At 39.4% G+C, this 19,391-nt stretch overlaps 1 protein-coding gene across 3 annotated transcripts in view; it reads left to right on the top strand.

Moving 5' to 3' along the window:
* MARCHF1 (membrane associated ring-CH-type finger 1) overlaps nucleotides 1-19,391 on the top strand; it is a 181,468-nt gene that overhangs the window by 126,389 nt on the left and 35,688 nt on the right. For 2 of the 3 annotated variants that reach the window (XM_060246568.1, XM_060246569.1), the window contains 3 exons: nucleotides 4,370-4,449; nucleotides 4,702-5,460; nucleotides 17,614-17,794. In XM_060246568.1, coding sequence (XP_060102551.1) covers nucleotides 4,370-4,449; nucleotides 4,702-5,460; nucleotides 17,614-17,794 — 1,020 coding nt within the window. The remainder of the gene's footprint in view (nucleotides 1-4,369; nucleotides 4,450-4,701; nucleotides 5,461-17,613; nucleotides 17,795-19,391) is intronic. The other variant, XM_060246570.1, reaches the window with a different exon arrangement.

A 19,391-nucleotide genomic window follows, 5' to 3' on the forward strand; every position in this document is an offset into this window, starting at 1 on the left:
GACATAGTAATGTGTCCATGTGGTGCCTCTAATAAAATAGCATTGAATAGTTCTCCAAAAACAAAGAAGTTACATAATACCTTGACAAAGTGTTGGCTTCCTCCACCTTAGGCTTGTTGCTGATACTCAGACCGTTTTCGCACACAGCTTACCATGGGGTCATGTTCTTGTTCTCTCCGCAGCGTCCGTCAGATTTCCCACTATCTGCACTGGAGTTACTGGAAGTGTCGCGGCTCTTGCGTAGCAAACATAAACCGCTAAAACCCAGTTTACGTTTGCTACGCAAAAGCTGCGGCACTTCCTGTAACTCTGGCACAGATAGTGGGAAATCCGATGGACGCTGCGGAGAGAACAGGAACGTGACCGCGTGGTAAGCTGTGTGCGAAAATGGTATCAGAGAAAAAACCCCAACTGTTTTGATAAATAATTGATACTTTTTGGGATGTAGAATGTCACATTTTAGATGCAGAAACTGGTACATCTTAAGTATTTTCTGTGTGTTAGTATATGGATTGTGTATGATATGCAGATTGGAGTTCAGGAGCACAGAATAGAGTACTACAAGAGGGACACAAAACTCTGGGGGGAATCCCTCTTCCCTCTCCCGGTGCATCCAGACCCAACTGCTCAGCTTGGAATTAGTCCCTGTGGTGGTGTCTGCTCTGAGCTTGGAACAGCTCTCAGTGTCTGCTGCCACTGCTGCTGGGGCCTGAGTAGCTCCAGAAATCCACCGATGCTGTGGCTGTGGCTGAAGTGGCTCTCAGCATTTGCCAATACTGCAGCTAGGTCCAAGCAACTCCTAGTGTCTGGTGCTGCCAAGTACGGAGCAGCTCCCAGCATTCACCACCGCTAAGCCCAGAACATCTCTTGGCTTCCATCACCATGGCTAGACCCAGAGCATTTCCCGTTGTCCAATGCAGCTGGGCCAAGAGCAGCTCCTGACGTCTGCCATTGGGCTCTGCCTCAGCTACCAATTTATGCTACAGAAGTAAAGTAAGTGCATTGTCTGTGTGCGTAGAGACAACATTGTTATTAAAAAAGCAGAATTTGGGAGAAATTTAAACATTTAATTTTTTTCCTGCAAAAGTCCCTCAAGTTTGCTGAAAAATCTGTTTAGTACCTATGTTCCCCAATTCACAGATTTAGGTATCTACAGGGCCATACGTCACCTATAGAATATAGGCAGATGGAGACATCTGTATATATACTATAGTAATATGGTATGCATGTGTGTGTGTGTATGAAAATAGCATATAGACAGATGGAGTTATTAAAAGCATATAGGCAGGTGGAGGATAATTATAAAGACTTTCCATTAGAATTCTTATTGGAGAAGTTGTAAAAACATGTAAGGGACTGCAGAATTTACAATACTGAAATGTTTTCTCTTTGGAAATATCTTGGCTTTTCTTTTCTGAGTGTTTGCCCAGTGCACATTTTGGCTGTTTGGAGTGAGAAGCAGATAATCCCTTCCTTAATAATGAAGCAATAAGTAGTCCAAAAAGCTGCTGGAGGGAACATGGTTGTTCTGTCTTTATGTAATCTTATTTTCTAGGATAAAAATAAAGTAATAAAATGCAGCAATATGAAAAATGTATATCTGGATACATGTTTCCAACTCCCAAGTGATTTACCATAACCAATTACAAAAGCTGAGAAAAGAATGAATGTGCTCTATGTCACGAACTATGACACATTTGACTGATAATACAGAACTTATTTGATATGTGTATATGTAGAATGACAGTGATAAAAAGTAGTAATGTCACTTCTAGTTTCACAAATTTAAAGAATGCTTGACTTTATATTTTTATAAGAAAGCAAAATTTGTGACTTTTAGAAGTTCAGCTGAGTATAGTCAGTTCATAGTTGAACAAGTTCTTTTATAAATTATTTCAATCTATGGGAGTTTATTAAATTGGACTTTATGGGAGTTTTACATTCACATTTTTCTCCATGAGTAATTTTGTGAAGTTTATTACCAGTTTCAGTTGTATCTGCTTTTCTCACAAGCATCTTGATTCCCATAATCTCCAAGCCAGTTACATTTATAGTTGAACTCTACTACTCTTTTCTATTCAACAGATACTAACATCTATAGTGTATGGAAAATTTGAAAGACTACAGTCTTCTAGCTAGTCAATCATTATACCCAGGACTTTTTTGTAGAAAAAGTTCAGCAGGAACTCATTTGCATATTAGACCACACCCCTGATATCACCATTGTTTCACATGGGGCTTTTTGTAGAAAAAGCCCAGCAGGAACTCATTTACATATTAGGCCACACCTTCTGATGCCAAGCCAGCTGGAACTGCATCCCTGTGCGTTCCTGCTCAAAAAAAAAGCCCTGATTATACCTGATGACTACTTATGCAGATGAGTATCCCCATTCCCATTCAAAGATATATAATCAGGCTGTGTTGGATAGGCATTTTGATGTGGATATAAATCCACATATTTGTATTGTCAATGTATGGAGAAGAGTGCTTATCTACAGAAGATGATTAATGTATAACAGAGTTCTTACTGGATTGGATGACTTTCTGTGAAGTGTTGAGAAAAGTGTCCATAATCTTTCTAGCTGCTGTTGTTGAATAAACATATATTAAATAACCTGCCAAAAATAACCATTTGAGTTTTCAAAATGTATTTTTTTATCATTGTATTTTCTCCCACTTTTCAGCTAATACATTGGTTCCTAAAACAACTCACAAAAGTTGATATTCAGTACAAATAGTCCCTTGCAGAGGGAGTTCTCTGTTGATCACATCCAAGTACAATAGAGAGGCGACTCACTGCTTCTTTCTCATCATCTTATGGCCCATTTGATAGCAGTTGGAAGCTGGATATAAAATATATTGGTTGAGAACTTTGAGTTGAGTGGATTTTCCACAAAATAATTTGGTTATTTAAAAATAAGGTGCACAAACTTAACATTGAAAGGATGCAAAAGAAGTTGGAACATTTTCCACTCCTTTTTCATACCAGCCTTCCCTTTGTATATTTTGTCATTTTAGCTTTAAAAAACAGTGATGAAGATGCAAGACAGAAATATTATTCTTTAAATTTTAAAATAGTTTTCAAAATTAATAAAATAGTTGTTCAGAACTTTAAAACAGACATATCCTAATATTTACAGATAAGATTTTAGTAATAAAAGATAGCTGCAGCACCTTGCAGTACTATATGGCCCCATCTGTTTCTTTTTCTTGAGCCACTTCAGCATGACAAAATTACTAATTTGATTTCTTATATAGAGTCAAGATGTTCACTTTAGCAGTCTCTCTTAACATGAAAGATATCAATGTTATTCTGTACAGCAGCAGAAATTAAACTGTCTCCAAAACTGTTGGTTTTAATAGTTTTTAAAGTGTGGTTTTATTATGTATGTTTTAGCTGCCTTGTTGGCCCTTGTGAGGGCAGAAAGGCGGGATGTAAATTTAGTAAAAAAATAAATAACCAATATATAACAAAATCACCTACTGATGAATCACAAGTTATATATCAAGAAGGACTGCAGTGAGTTTCAGAGACTTGTGAGTAATGTGTTTGATGCATAAAAATAAGCACCCAGGCTGTTTAACAGGTCAGATAATTAGGAACCTTAACTTGGCTTTTGTGCAAGGCAATATTGTCAGCAAGTTTCCAGCTAGAACAGAACAGTCTTCTTGTTTTCCAATCCAAATATGATTTGCACTCAGTGAGTTAGTCTGCAAATTGCTGTGACAGTCTTGTGATGGGACTTGCTTGCACAGTGAAAGTGTTTTGCTTCAGGTGTTTGAGGCGGTAATAGACATTGTCGAGCTTCACTGTGAACTTTGGACCTTCTCGGACTCATCAATTTCACATTCATTCAGTTTCTGGAAGTGAACTTGATTGCTTCTGTGATGCATTTTAAAAATAGGCTATTAATATTCACTGTGCTTCTATCTTCCCACACTGTAAAGGTCTGATGACTCTGCTTCAGACCTTACGCACTCAGCACAATGTCAGTGCAGTTCACTTTGTTCTGACAAAAAGCCTTGTCATTGTCAAATTCTGCTTAAAACAGAAATCAACTGCTGTTTCCTTCGCATTGTTAACAAGTAGGCCGAGCTGCAAAATGAAACCCTAGGTTGTGAAAGTTTGTTCCTTAAAAAAAAAAAACCTGTATGTGACATGACAGCTATGGTTGCTGGAACATACTTACTTCCTCAAAAAGGTTTTGTTTTTGCAGAAGCTTCCTGTACTTTGTGAGCCTCTGTATATATGAAAGCATCATGAAAAGCTGTACAAATCATCTTCATTTTAATCATGTGGAAAAGCAGTAAAATATCTACGCTTTATTTTGTGGATAAAGATTCCAAACTATCTAACTTCTTTCAACAGGCAAGCAGCCCTACCACAGGGACAGCTCCCAGGAGCCAGTCACGGTTATCGGTCTGCCCTTCTACTCAGGACATCTGTAGGTATGTGCTAAATAAGCCTTCCTAATCTGCTTGATGATAGTCTTTCTTAATCTAGTGATCTAGAGCTTTTACTTTCTTCTAGTCTCTTTCATGGTTTTATGGTTGGATCTAGTTTTTAGTTGTCACTGTGTTCCATTTCCCCTCTATTTAAATCATAATTTTGTTTTCATTTCAGTATCCCTTATTTTATTGCTTTCTCTTTCTCTCTTTTATCATTTCCCATCCATTTCCTGTGCTTGCTGATCTCTTTAGATCGCCAACCTTGCTTGATATTTCAGAAGATAAGTTTGAAATCTCAACCTCAGCCACAGTAGTGACTTCTGCTCATAAGGAGTCTGGTAAGAAACAATTGAAACGAAGGGTTAGGCGGCGAAAGGAGGCTGAAGAGACCAGAAAACATGCAGAAAAGCAAAGGGAAGAGAAGGACAGCTATGTGCACACCAAAATTACAAATACTGGGTGGAACCATCTGCACAATGCGTCGTCCGATTCATCAACTTCAGATGAGACTGTCTGGGCCCTGGTTAGAAAGAGAGAGAGAGCCAGAATGCCCAAAAGAATGAGAAAAAGGACTAGCTCAAACACTCAACAAAGTGGGTCTTCCAATAAGAACACCACTGAAGCTGTTGCTATGCGGACAAATGGAGAAGAAAAGCAAGAAGCAGCTGAGACTGAAGACCATATTTTAAATTGCCAGCGGGGCAAACTTTCAGAATGGAAAGAAACCTGCCATTACCTGTCATCGGTGTCTGCTGTGGAGGCAAGGAAGTCCTTGGGACAGTTTGGGAAAAGCAAGTGGAAAGACAATCACAAGGATCCTGAAGCTTCAGTTCACATTAGGCAAGACAGAACGAGCAAAGAGGAAAGTGTTTCAGAGAGAGTCTCAGGCAGTGATACTTCATCAGTTCTAGGAAATGGAGTACCTGCTGGGACAGGACCTGCTGCGACCAGTCCAGTTCAGAAACCTCCTGTGTTGTGTGATGACTTGTCTGATGATTTCTCAGTGTGCAGGTTTGTTTCCTAATATGAAAGGAATTGCTAACTGCCATGAATTACATAGAGGAGCCTTTTCCCTTCTTGATTCATGCTGCTACTTGAAGTCCAAATATATATAATCATTTGTGGCAACTTAAAAACAGCAGATAGTTTTGCTGTGGTACAGACTTTGCTACTTGTTCTGATTTCATAATTAAAGGTGTGTCATTGGGTCATTTTAAAACAGTAGTAGTCCAACAATAAGATATGCATTCCTTCCTAGGAACACTAATTCTTTATGCCAGAATAGTAGGATGTACTCTGCAGTAAAAGAACAGTGTCGCATTTAAAGGTTACCAATGTCACATTTAAAGATTCTGGTGGTTGTGAATTATAAATGTATAATACCCAGGTATAACTCATCAGTTCTAAAGAGTATGGTCTACATATTATTTTTCTGACATATTAAGAAATAACTTCCTTTGCAGCCTTTGAGATGTGTTGCTTAAAAACTCCCAGGGTGTTTTCTCTCTGTCAGCATGTACTACAGTAACTTTTGCTGTCTACAAAATCATAGATAGATAGTGCTCTATAACATAGGCTCATTTGGTAGGAATGTTTTGGGACATCTGTGAGATGGATTACATGAATTTCAGCTTATTTTTAGTTTTAGTATTGTATGATTTGTTGCATAAAATGGGTTGAATCCAAACTAATTGGTAATGTCCACCAATTCCCTCTTTGCACTGCAGACTCTCATGTTATTGCTCATGGTGCCTTATTCTTCCTGAAGCAGTGGGCTGCAGTAGAAGGAGCCTCTGGTACAGGGGTGTCAAACACTCAGTCTGGGGACCAAATCAGGCCCCTGGATGTTTTCTATCAGGCCCCTGAGCAACTGGCTGTCATCTGCTTCCTTCTCCCTATATCTTGCTTCCTTCTGCATAACAGCTTGCTTTGCAAGGCTTGCTCAATTGCACAGGAACTACAGAGCAAAACCTCTATTTTCTCCATTAGCTGAGGCTCCTCCCTTGGGGAGGAAGAGAGGGAGAGCTTGTTTTTCCAGACTCTCTTAATCGCACAGCAGAGCTACTGCACTAAGCCTCTCTTCCTTCTATTGACTGAAGCTTCTCCCCCCCCCCCCAGTCCTCTGGGGAAGGAAGGAAAGAGCTACAGGTTCCTTTACCCAGTTCCCTGGATCCCATGGGAGAAATACAAAGAAAGCACCTTTAAGACCAACAAGTGCTAACGTTTTAAGCATGTTTAAGTTTTTTTAAAAAATATATTTAATTGTGTTTGTCTGTGTCTTTTATAAAGTTTATATCTCTGCTACCTAATCTGAAATAGGTACACACATGGCCCGGTCCAATATGGCTTGGCCCAACTCAACATGGCCTGCCCAACGAGGTCTCATTTATGTCAGATCCGGCCTTCACAACAAATGAGTTCGACACCCCTGCTCTAGTAAATGGGAGGAGGCAGAAATTTCCATTCTGATGCTGGAAAATTTAGTTTGGATCTAAACCAATGAGTTAGTGGTGTCTATCCAGAGTCAGGCAGATGTATCATGAAAGTCTTGTATATTGTTTTGCAGTAATTAGTTGTTGATAATCTCAGAAAATGTAATAAGGATTAAGCAGAGATCAAAATGAATGTGCAGTTTTGGAGTTCTTACAATTCTTATTGTTGCATGTGCAGTTTTGGAGTTCTTACAGTTCTTACAAAGGGAGACATTCTTTTTATAGGATTCTGTTCTGATATCTTTTGTATGACAGACCTCCTGTAAATGTATGGCAGTAAATGAAATATTTGTAGGTTTCATTTTTTTTAAAAAAAAATCACAATTGGATGAAATGGTGTTCCAGATGTTCTCCAATTTATTAACATGGAATATTCTTCTTGAGGATACATTAAAAAAGGATTTCAAACTAATATCAGAACATTACGCTAAAATACAACACATTGGTGGCTATGTTGGCTTTGGCTGTTTCTAAATGTTATCACATTTTTACTTTTGGGGTCAAAATTAAGATCATTAGAATATTGCCATACAAATTAATAACATACAGAAAAGGGCCTGCTAGGAATAAAACACTGGGCTTTACAATTGTAATGGCTTTGCTGCCGTTTTGTGAGAAAATGGCTTTGCTTCATTATAACATTTTAAAGCAGCGTAAAAACATTTTTTTACATTGCCCCATGGTGCAGAGTGGTAAAGCTGCAGTACTGCAGTTGGAGCCCTCTGCTCATGACCTGAGTTCGATCCCAGCGGAAGCTGGTTGAGGTAGCCAGCTCCAGGTTGACAGCCTTCCATCCTTCCGATGTCAGTAAAATGAGTACCCAGCTTGCTGGGGGGGGGGGAGTGTAGATGACTGGGGAAGGCAATGGCAAACCACCCTGTAAAAAGTCTGCCATGAAAACGTTGTGAAAGCAACGTCACCCCAGAGTCGAAAACGACTGGTCCTTGCACAGGGGACTGACTACCTTTTACCTTTACCTTTAAAAACATTTTAGAATTCTAATAATTCTGTCAGATTTGAGTGTGGCTTATGGCTAATGTTTAGCCAGACAATATTTTTGTAGTTGAAACATTTGCTAGTTTTGTTTTGTAATAAAAATCCACATGAATATTCAAAGTAAGAAAAATGAAAGTGAGGCAATGCCCATAAGCTGTGACGGTATATAAGGAGACTTTGGGTAGTTAAAAATTTGTGTTTTTCTGCAATCTCTGGCATTTCAATGAGAAAAATTTCAACTTAACACTGAAGTACTAAAATGGGCTTGAAAAGATATAAGTTTCATTTTCATAAAATGATGCTTAGAGCTCCTCTATCTGCAGAACATTTATAAAGAGAAAGTGCTGTTTTGGGTTTTTTCCCATTTTCTTTGTCCTGGCAACTTGGTGGAACTGGGAAACCTGTTTAGTACCCAGGAACATCTAAACTAATAAAGTGCCATATGGAGTGCATCCTGTTTTTGACTTCAGGACTGCAACTGCAGAATTTGAGCTTTTTCACCATGATTTTCCCTTCCTCTCTTCCTTCCCCCCTCCCCCTGTACTGAACAACCAGCCTAAAAGCTTGCATACTGATTAGTGACACATGCTATTTTCCGAAATTTTGGTTGGTCCTAATACAATTATACAATTTGTTTTTAGAATTTGCTGGCAGACCAACATAGCTATTGGCACCCTTTGTTTATATGAAGAAAAATCATTTACTTTAAGATAGCACATTTCCATATCACTATAGTTACCAAACTGGTATTGGCTTTTCCCTCTCCCAAAATTGTAAGCCTTTTCTATCTCTAGGCTTGTGTGATCAGATTCTGTCATGAGGAACATGACTTTATTAAGGAGTTGCCATATTTGAAACCTGAGATTTTTAATAGTTATAGCAGTGATTAGTCTGCACAATTGTTCAGGAAATACATGATTTGGAATGTTGAAAATGTCATTTAAGACAATTGACTTAACAGGAATCACAAATCTGGGAGCTACGATAAGCCATGGTTTCTAGGATTTGAACAAGCATCTTTCCTTCAAATAATATATTAAAGGGGTATTCAGTGGATAAGGTACCACTGCAAGCTTGTTCAGACAGCTCGTCTGATAGGAAGCAACTCAGCTTAGAATGTTGAAGGGAGGGCAGTTGGTGGAAAAAACTGCCCATTGAGAGAGAGTCCAAGAAAAGCAGGGGAAGGTCAGTTCTCTTGATTGTTACATAACTGTAATTTTAAAATAGCTGAGATTTACTATATTGCAAATTTTCCTATGTGACTACAAACATGGTGTCCAATCCCGTCCGGGAAGGTGTGACTTCGAGAAGTCACTGATTATTCAAGTGTACACATATTTTGTATTCAGAACTGTACCTGTTCACCTTGAAACAGCTATTCTATGAAGTGAGTGGAATTGCATAACTTAGTAATCCTCAGCAGGTCCATCTAGAGCAGGGGTGTCAAACATGCATCCTGATGGCCAAATCAGGCCCTCGGAAGACTCTCATCAAGCCCCTGAGCAAGTTACTGTCATCTGCTTCCTTCCGTCTCGTTACCTTCTGCATCAAAGGTTGCTTTGCCAGACTTGTTCAGTCGCACAGGAGCTTTATTGGCAGAGGGCTCCTCCCTTGGGGAGGAAGGGGGGGAGGCAGAGCTTACTTTGCCAGGCTCTCTCAGTTGCACAGCAGAGCTACTGAGCCAAGCCTCCCTTCCTTCTATTGGCTGAGGCTCCTCCCCCTCCTGGCGTAGGAAGAAAAAAAGGAAGAAAGCTCCTTTGCTCAGTCCCCTCGATTGCACAGAAGAGATACAAAGAAAGTACCTTTAAGACCAACAAGTGCTAATGTTTTAAGCATGTTTTATTTTAAGTTTTTAAAAATATTTGTTTCTCTGCATCCTTTATAAAGTTTATACCTCCTCTACCTGGCATTACATTTTATGACATGCATGGTCTGGCTCGACAAGGTCTCATTTATGTCAGATCTGGCCCTCATAACAGATGGGTTTGATACCCCTGATCTAGAGGTATGTCCCATTTTATTAAGTGGGACTTATTGCCGGGAAAATGTTCTTAAGATTATAGCTTCAGCTTCCTTCCCATGTGCTTCTGTGTCTTCAGCTACAATGAAAATTGGGCTACCCTCCCCCCACCCCCGCTGCTGTGTTGGTGTAGAAATGGAGCCAGGACAATGATATATTATTACATTCATTCCTATATGTATCACCTCAGGAGGTAGCAAGTATCTGAAGTGGAAGTGCTGCAAAATCTACTGCATGCTAATTTTTTTTATCACCGTTAAATTATCTTACCTGTAAAACTATCAGGAAACAAATAAGAGAGGAAAATATTTATGACCCAGTAATACTGATTCAGCTAAAAGAGGCACACCTCTTTCACCGTAGTGAAAACTACAGTCCTGCATTGAGTCAAAACCCAATTTGTAGTCTGTTTTCTGATAGTCATCATTTCTTTTGAAAAGAAGAAAAATAATAAAATATTCATTGCATACAGAGTCAGAAAGGGTGCATATTTTAAGGACAAAACAAAACAATGAAGGGTCAAGGGATTAAACTAGAAGATTAAAAATAAGAGGTTTCATCATGGTGCCAGTGCTTCTGTTTTGTTCCTGAGCTGGAACAGGCTAATTAAGTAATCGACACAGATATGAAAATGCTGGCTACAGTGCTGTCTATTTGTGCACCACATTGCTTGACTATTGTGCCTCATCAGCAGTTGCATATTAAATGCAAGTGGTGACTGGGGAATAGCCCTGCGCATCATTTATCACTGCCTTTTAGCAATGCTGTTACTACAACAACAAAGGATGAAATGGAAAAGCCAGGTTCAGGCCACTGCAGGTGGCTTGTCTGGACATCTTTGAGCTCCAAAGGGCCTCAGAGTTGTTCTCAAACTGTAGATTGGGCCCTAATAGTGGTTCATGACACTCTGCCAGGTGGGTTTGGAAGAGAGGCCAAATAGGGTACCCTGTTAGAGGAGGCTCTGGGAGGCTGAATACAAATTAATTTGTGTTTGCCTAACGCATGGAAACATCATGGCATAAAACCTATTGCTCAGTAATTGCTATATATTTATAAATACTAAATAGTAATAATGAATTATAAACTTGATTAGTGTTAATTGATGCAAAATCTCTGTGGTTTATGATAGGGAGGGGACAATAGCATGGACTTTCCTTTGCAAGTGGGTTCCAGAAGCATTTTTATTTATTTATTTATTTATTTTATTACTTCTATCCCGCCCTTCCCAACAAGTGGCTCAGAGCGGCTTACAACACAAGAATATAACATAAATAGAAGTTAAAGATAAAACATTTAGACTTAAGTATTAAACCATTGAAGGCATTAAAACATTTAAAACATTTGGCATTTAAAACATTGGGGCAGCGGACATCCAGTATAGCTACACTCAGTTTCTTGTACCAGCTAGTCATAGGCCAGCCGGAAGAGGGTTGTCTTACAGGCCCTGCGGAACTGGGCTAAGTCCCGCAGGGCCCTCACCTCTTCCGGCAGCTGGTTCCACCAGGAGGGGGCCATAATAGAAAAGGCCCGGTCCCTTGTCGATTTTAAGCGGGCTTCCTTTGGCCCGGGGATAACTAGGAGATTTTGTGTTCCTGATCTCAGTACTCTCTGGGGAACATGCGAGGAGAGACGGTCCTTCAGGTAGGCAGGTCCTAGGCCATATAGGGCTTTAAAGGTAATAACCAGCACCTTGTACTGGACTCGGTAAGCTATCGGCAGCCAGTGCAGGTCCCGGAGCCCCGGCCGGATGTGCTCCCTTCTTGGGAGCCCTAACAGCAGCCGGGCCGTGGCATTCTGCACTAGCTGCAGCTTTCGGGTTCGGCACAAAGGCAGCCCCATGTAGAGAGCATTGCAGTAGTCCAACCTTGAGGTGACCGTGGCATGGATCACTGTTGCTAGATCGTCACGTTCCAGGAAGGGGGCCAACTGCCTTGCCCGCCTAAGATGAAAAAATGTTTCAAAGTGAGTCCCACTTCAGAAAGTTTGTGAACCACGATGGAGCTGGACTAGAATGTACATCACTTTACTTATAGTTCACACTGGATATATGGTTAGATGTCAGCAAGTCAAAGCAAAGACTGGTTTTGGCTTATAGAAGCTATTTGAGTTTTAGAGGCTATCCATGAGATATATGATCCCTGTGTTAAAGGGCCAGAGCAGATTCAGGAGTCTGCTGATGTCTTTGCCAACCTCAGTTTAAGCTTCTGAGTCTGCCAGTTTAAGCTGGTATTGTGCAAACTTACTGTTTGAGAGTCCCTACAGAAGAGAATGACTTCATCTTAGAGTAGAAAACTAGTAGGCTTTGAATAGTCATGCCTTTTATGAAAGTAGATTGGTGGTGTGTTGATGAATTAGTTGAGGTCTCAATTCAGGCTAAAATACTACATCAGGGATGGTGATGGGATGTACTGAGAAGGAAGTTGTTTAGGGCAGTACTGTTTAAGAGGCAGTGTGGTGTAGTGACTGAAGTGTCAGAACAAGAGCTGGGAAATGGAAGTTTGAATCTGTGTTCTGCTGGATGATCTTGAGCCATTCACATACTCTCAACCTAACCTACCTCACAGGATTGTTGTGAGGATAAAATTAAAGACAGAAAAACTATGGGACCCCAATAGAAGGAAATAAATAACATTTGTGAGGAAATCGCTCATGTTTTGAAACAAAACATTATTTGCCCTTTTCAGATTCTGTTTGGATCTGCTGTTTTATTCTTAAAATCTGTAAATCCCAGATGTTTGGGTTTCCTGTGTTCATTGGCCAAATATCAGGAATGAGAACTTTTGAGATTTGTAAATCTTGTCTGTCCTTGGGGAAAGTTCCAGTGTGGTGATGCTCATAAAGCAAAAACTAAAATAGTGCTGTTATTACACTGTGGAAACTAGGCCATAGTGCCGGTGGAAATAAACTGCTCTTTTTCTTTTTCTTATGATGAGGCCAGAAATTTCCTTCTTTTTAGTTTATTCCATAGTTTAGAGATAGATTTTTTCCCATAGTCATGAATGAATATACACACACACAAGCCATGTATCCATATATATATGTGTGTGTGTGTATACCATTTGTCTCAAAATATATATACCATTTGTCACAAAAATTGAAGAGCCTGGATTCTTACATTTGGTCTACAGTGTTTGTCAACAATAATTGTTGTATGTGAACTTGCGTCTTTGTGTTCCCATCCTGTTTTCTAAGAACAACCCATCCATGTACCTCTAGTAAGTACTATATTTACTCAAATGCAAGTCTAGGTTTTAAGGTACAGCATCAAAAAGGGGAAGGTGTCTTAAATACACATACAAATTACAGTTATTGCTCAGTAATGATTTTTAAAAACTTTTACATGAGGCAGTTAGCTTACAATTGGGATAATCTTTCTTTTGGGTAAATGTGGTATGTGATTGGCTATATTATACTGTTATATAAGAAGAAAAATGAAAATGTGCTGTTTTTTTTCTTATTGAGGACCAGGGCATAGTGTTTTCTGGTCTGGATTTTTTTTTTTCTTTTAAAAGATATTAACGTTTACTGGGAAGAGTCAAAGTAATTGTTTTTGCTTAAGACAAGGAGAGATTTCGGTTACCTTCCCTCTGTCATAAGGTTCTATGGTCCAGTTGCTCTTTCACCCTAATCCACCACCTCAGGGCTATTGCAAACATGAAACAGAATAGGAAAATACTTCATATATTTCCCTGCGCTGCTGGAAGAAAAGGGTGGCATAAGAATGTGTGGAGAAGAGGGTAAGAGCTGATCTGTTAACTTTAGTTATTGTAGTCTTAGACAAGGAGGCTGTCTGAGATACTTCCTCCTGGATTAAAGCCTGTATAAGATGGGCTTAGTGTTTCCTGTTATTATAGCTATAAAAGTATTTTTTAGCTCATGGGGATTCAGTTAGCTCCTGTTATAGACCTACTGCTTATTTTCCACATTGTGTTGAGAAGCAAGGGACATTATTAAACCTGAGTTTAGCTAATTGCTTCTGTGCCAGTCATACCAGCACAAAGCTCCTTTACACACAATAGATGCTGGAAAAGACAATAAAATACAATAATGCAAGGAAAAGCTGAAGGCAGTAAGAAAAGAACATGAAATGGATTGGCTTAATCAAGACCTGAGCAGGCTGTTAATGATAGGACATTTTAGACTGGGATGTTAAACATGCAGCCCAAGGGCTGGATCAGGCCCCCTGAGGGCTCTTATAAGGCCCATAAACACCTCTCTGTAATCTGCTTCCTTCTCTCTCTCACTTCCTTCTACATCACAGCTTGCTTTGCCAGGCTTGCTCAATCGCACAAGAGCTACAGAGCAAAGCCTATATTTGCTCCATTGGCTGACCAGCACATGAAGCAACTTATGCACAATGCCCAGCCATTTCATGGTCTTAGGCTCAAAGCATTGACCAGAAGATTTGTGGAATGAATGTCAATATATCAAAGTAGGTTTGCAACTTACAGACATACAACTGAACAACACCTGAACAGCATACTCAAGATTGCTACAGCACAGACATTGTCTCTAGATTTTGATGCAATAATTCAAAGCAAGAGGTGTCAGTTACCAGAAACTGTTAAACAAACAAAGTATTTCAGACGTGCTAATCTTTTAAGCATATTTTAAGGGTTTTTTTAAAAAAATCTTTAGTTGTGTTTGTGTGTGTCCTTTATAAAGTGTATATCTCCACTACTTGCTTAAGACAAGGCTCAGCCCAGCAAGCTTCTCATTAATGCCCTCATAAGAAATAAGTTCAACACACCTGTTTTAGAGGGCATTAATTCATAGGATTGCCGTAAGTCAGAAGGGTCTTTACAGAACATTACACAAACAGACACGCAGGGCATGCGTCTTTGTTTGCCTTTAAAAAGTTATATCTGTGCTTCTGTCACTTCTCACAGCACAGGAGGTGGGTATCAAGCTATAAACATACATATTTGAGCGTTGCCTGTCTAAAAGGGCATTTGTGTGTCTGTTTTTCTGTCACAGATCTTTGGTAATAGTGGGAATGGACCAAGTCATGTCATGAACGCACAAAACTTCAGTTGTAAATCTGCCCCCCCCCCCAAAAAAAACCCCTGGGCCATGCTCATATACATTAATTATCTTTGTGGGCACATCCCATCAGACTCAATCAATCATTTTATGAGTGAATAAATTACAACACAGCCAAAATAAATGGATGACAAGAACACTTAACATGTTTAAAGTTGCTTCCATAATCATTTCCTCTGGACATTATTTCAATTGCCACAGTATTCTGTATTCTCATTACATGTTTTTAATTTATAATTCAGTCAGTGTTTTGTGTTAAACATTTTTACTGAAAAATCATAGCGTTCGCTTCAAAGTGGTTGTGTCATTTTATTTCCCTGTCCCAGTGGAGTTTTAGGGTGATATTTAGCTTTCAGAATAATTTAAAACAATTCTGACAGTAGTTGAAAAGGACTCCGGGGTCTCCAGTTTATTTGTCTAAATTCTAAATGGCTCAAAAAGTAAAGCCTAAAAATAAATTATATATAGCCAGAATTAAAATGAATAAAGCTATGTATTATCCTTTCGCGGAAATTGCTTTAATTTAAAAAGAAAATTATGTTGTTCTCTTCATGTAATGTTTTACACTGAGATATAAAAGTTTTATATAAACTGGTAAAGGGTACAGCTTGGAAATTACCATTTCACACTGGCAAAATCATAATGATGCTCACAAAGTTAGTTAGCTGCTAGGAATGTTTGTACTTTGCTAATGGCTATTGTTTTACTTTTTCACTCGGGGCTCATCTCACATTACAAGTTTCCCACACAGAAAGCACTTTTATGTAGAAAACAGAGGGAATCAGCCAATCAGTAATTTATTATGGTCATGAGCCAGCAGAATAAAACATATATTGAGTAACTCAAAGAAGAGTTACTCTTACATAATCTGATTTGATTATCTGTTCATGGGCTTCATGTTTTTTTCCTTCATAGAAGCATAAAGTTGACCTTAAAGGACTGGATATGTTGAAGAAGGCATGATGATGTCAGGCAGATTCTCATTTTTTTTTTAGATGTCCATAAAGGACAAGATTTGGTTTATTGTTTTTTCACATGGTAAGAAGAGCTGGTTTTGCTGAGATCACGAGGAAACTCATTCATTTTAATCTTTGTTCCTCCTTTATTATTGGTGGTTGCTAACTAGTCAGTTCACCATTGTTACAGCTAATGGTAACTGGGTTGTTCCCATGGTTACTTGTGCATAAGAACTATAGAATTCATTTGTATGTATGAATATCAGAGCAGCCTACTCTTCTTTGTGTTATCCTCGCAACCCTGTGAGGTAAGTTAGGCTGAGAGTGTATGATTAGCCCAGGGTCACCCAGCAAGCTTCCCTGGTACAATAAAGATCTGAATCTGGGTATTTTGGATCCTAATCGGACACTCTAACCACTCTACCACATAGGAGGCACTCTTCACTTTGACACCTGTCTTCCTTAGATTACCTCCATTTTAGGTAAAAATTATTAATAATTCATCTTCAGTCTGTCTCCCTGTGTATTAAAATTATTGCTACTTTTGCTAACGTAGGAATTGTTCACTTTTTCTTCTGATTAGAGATTCCGTTTAAATATTTTAGAAAATGTAAATACAACCTCAACCAATATTATTTTTCTGCTATTCATGGGTCTTCCCAATTGCCTTCATCCAGTCTTAGATGTGATTGGCCCTTCCTGGTAATATCCTCCTCACCTGTTACCAAGGGCTCCTTCTGAGCTGGGTGCTTGAGCAGCTGCTCCTTGACACAGGAAACTCCACTCAGCAGCAGTCTGGAGCTGTGCAGGGTCTTGCACTGCCCATTGCCCATTGCCCATTTTAATATTACAGCAGGATATGAACTGCTCTGCTTGGGGTGGGAGGGATTAGAGGGAACATTGCCCACTACCTATCTCGTGGTTGGTGACTTCTGTTTCAGTGTATCTGGAGAAGTGTGAATGCACATGAAAGCTTATACCCAGAATAAAACTGTTGGTCTTAAAGGTGCTGCTGGACTCAACTTTGTTCTAATGTATACAGTGTTATTGTTTGTTATGACTGTTGGATTATCTGATGGAGGAGACTTTTTAAAAGCAGTCAAAGAGCATAAAAATCATGTGCAAAATCATGAGATGATTAGACAGAACTGAAATAAAAGTCCTCATGTGGAGGAATACTGATTTCCATTTACTGCTAAGACCAAGTTTTTGGTCAGTCTTTTAGAGTGCATACTAATACTTATTTATACTAACCACAACGTGCAATGTGTTCAAAATGACAAATGCTTACTTCTCAGGATAGTTGGCCAGATGGCAGGGGCTAGACTATCTCCCACCCACCCCCAACTCTCATAGTGGGAAAAAATAGGGGGGGAGGGGGACATTGCAGATGTACTGTCCACTTAGTTGTCACATCCTTGACACTTAAGTAGTTTTCCCAATCTCTGTGGGAAAGAGATTGAGGGGATTCTTGAACTGTCACATGACATAGTGATGTTGCTTCTAGGTCTTCACCCAGAAGTGAAGAATAATAATTCTGGAATCTTAATCTAAAAGGTCACATGCTTTCAGCACTTTGAATGGCAGTTTTTTGCATGAAAGAAAGTGAAAATAAGCTTTAAATTTGCTTACTTACTATTGCTGTCCTTCCTGTCAGGATCTGTCACTGTGAGGGAGATGATGAAAATCCCCTCATCACACCATGTCGCTGCACAGGAACCCTTCGTTTTGTTCATCAAGCCTGTCTGCATCAATGGATTAAGAGCTCAGACACACGATGCTGTGAACTCTGCAAGTATGACTTTATAATGGAGACCAAGCTCAAACCTCTTCAAAAGGTATGTTGCTAGATATTAAATATATCCAACTGCGTGTTGCTGTAGCTAAAGGCACTTTTACATTTCCAGCCTTGGTTATTCTATACATTGTAGCTTTTTATAACTATGGGTTGGTTTGCTTGAGCTGATTTATATCTACACACACACATATAAGTTTACAAAGTTGAAAATGATCCTGTCTCTGGTTGCCATTCATGGTATTAACCTAAGTAAGATATTCAACAGATCCACTGTGGCTAAAGCCACAATATGTAGAATTAAGTCTCCCCTCATATTAAGGATTCTAGAACACCTGCCAGTTTAGCTCACTTCCCATTTGCCAGTAGTGATCAGACAGCCAGTTAATCAGCAGACTGTTTGCAACTTGTTCACGTGTATTTACTGACACACTCTACTCACAGCCATCAGAAGCTGACTCCCAGCTGATGAGGGATCAGTTGAGCAGCACCTTTGGTTCTTCTATTGGGGACATTTTGCTTTGTATCTGGCAATTGCGGCTCAAGACCCAGTTCCAAGCTATGAAAGTCAAGCTCTTTGGATCCCCCATTGTGGAAACTTTGCTGCCTTTCAGGCTTGCTGAAATGCAACAAATTGGACCAGGGAGTGTCATAAGCCCAGCTAGTTTTCCTTCTCTTTGTCTTGGGCTGAAGAGAAAGGAAAGAAACCAGCCTTTTCTCATTTCCCCTGCTCAGTTCGTGGTGCAGGGAGAGCTACTTTTTGCAACGGCTGAGTAGTCTGGGTGGATAAGAACCCACCTCTGAGCTGACTCCCTAATCAGCTGTGAGTTTAGTGTTCTGCAACTGTTTGAGTTCCTGGGTGCAATCCAAACATATCCCTGACCAGCTAACAGTTTGATTGTGAATGTCAAACAAGGTTAAGTTTGTTTGACATGCAGGTTGCTGAGAAATTTGAAGCATCACTACCTTACCTACATTTGACCACAAAATCAACCATTCTGGATTATTTGGCCCAGCCACTGTCTCTGCCTTTTAGGGCTGAAGACTGTGCTTGCAGTTGTTACCAGTAAATCTCAGAATCCAGAAAGATTTTGAATGTAATGTATAGTGATTAGAGCTTTCCCTCCTGATGTTTGGCAAAAACTGAGTAAAATTATGGAAAGGTGAAAACTTCAGAGTAAATTACACAAAATTAGAGAAAAATCTTGTGATTGTGTACAGGTTTTAAAATTATGCTTTTTCATGTTGCAGAATTTGTATTATCTGATACAGGCTTTTTGCATTTTTAATAATGTTTCATTTACATCTTAACCAGCCATGGTTATATCATTATCTCAAGTAATAGAAAATATCCGTTCTGGCTAAAATTGCTCTCTCCAGAGCAAGTCATAAAATTAGTGCAAGGTGTTTTGTAAACCAAGTGTTCTGCTTATTATTTTGCAGAGGCAGACCTTATCTGCTGTGGAGGAAGAACAAGACAAAAATGAGGGCTCATGAAATCTGCCATGCCGTATTCTTTTGTGCTCCTCCATAAGCTCTTTCCATAGTCTTTTGTCATCCTCAGGATGTACATGTGCAATGTGATTTCTTATCAGGGCCTTCTGTAGTTTCAGAATTCTGTGTGCTTTGCACCAAGGAAA

This window comes from Heteronotia binoei, chromosome 9 (assembly GCF_032191835.1).
Source record: "Heteronotia binoei isolate CCM8104 ecotype False Entrance Well chromosome 9, APGP_CSIRO_Hbin_v1, whole genome shotgun sequence".
Taxonomy (NCBI): domain Eukaryota; kingdom Metazoa; phylum Chordata; class Lepidosauria; order Squamata; family Gekkonidae; genus Heteronotia; species Heteronotia binoei.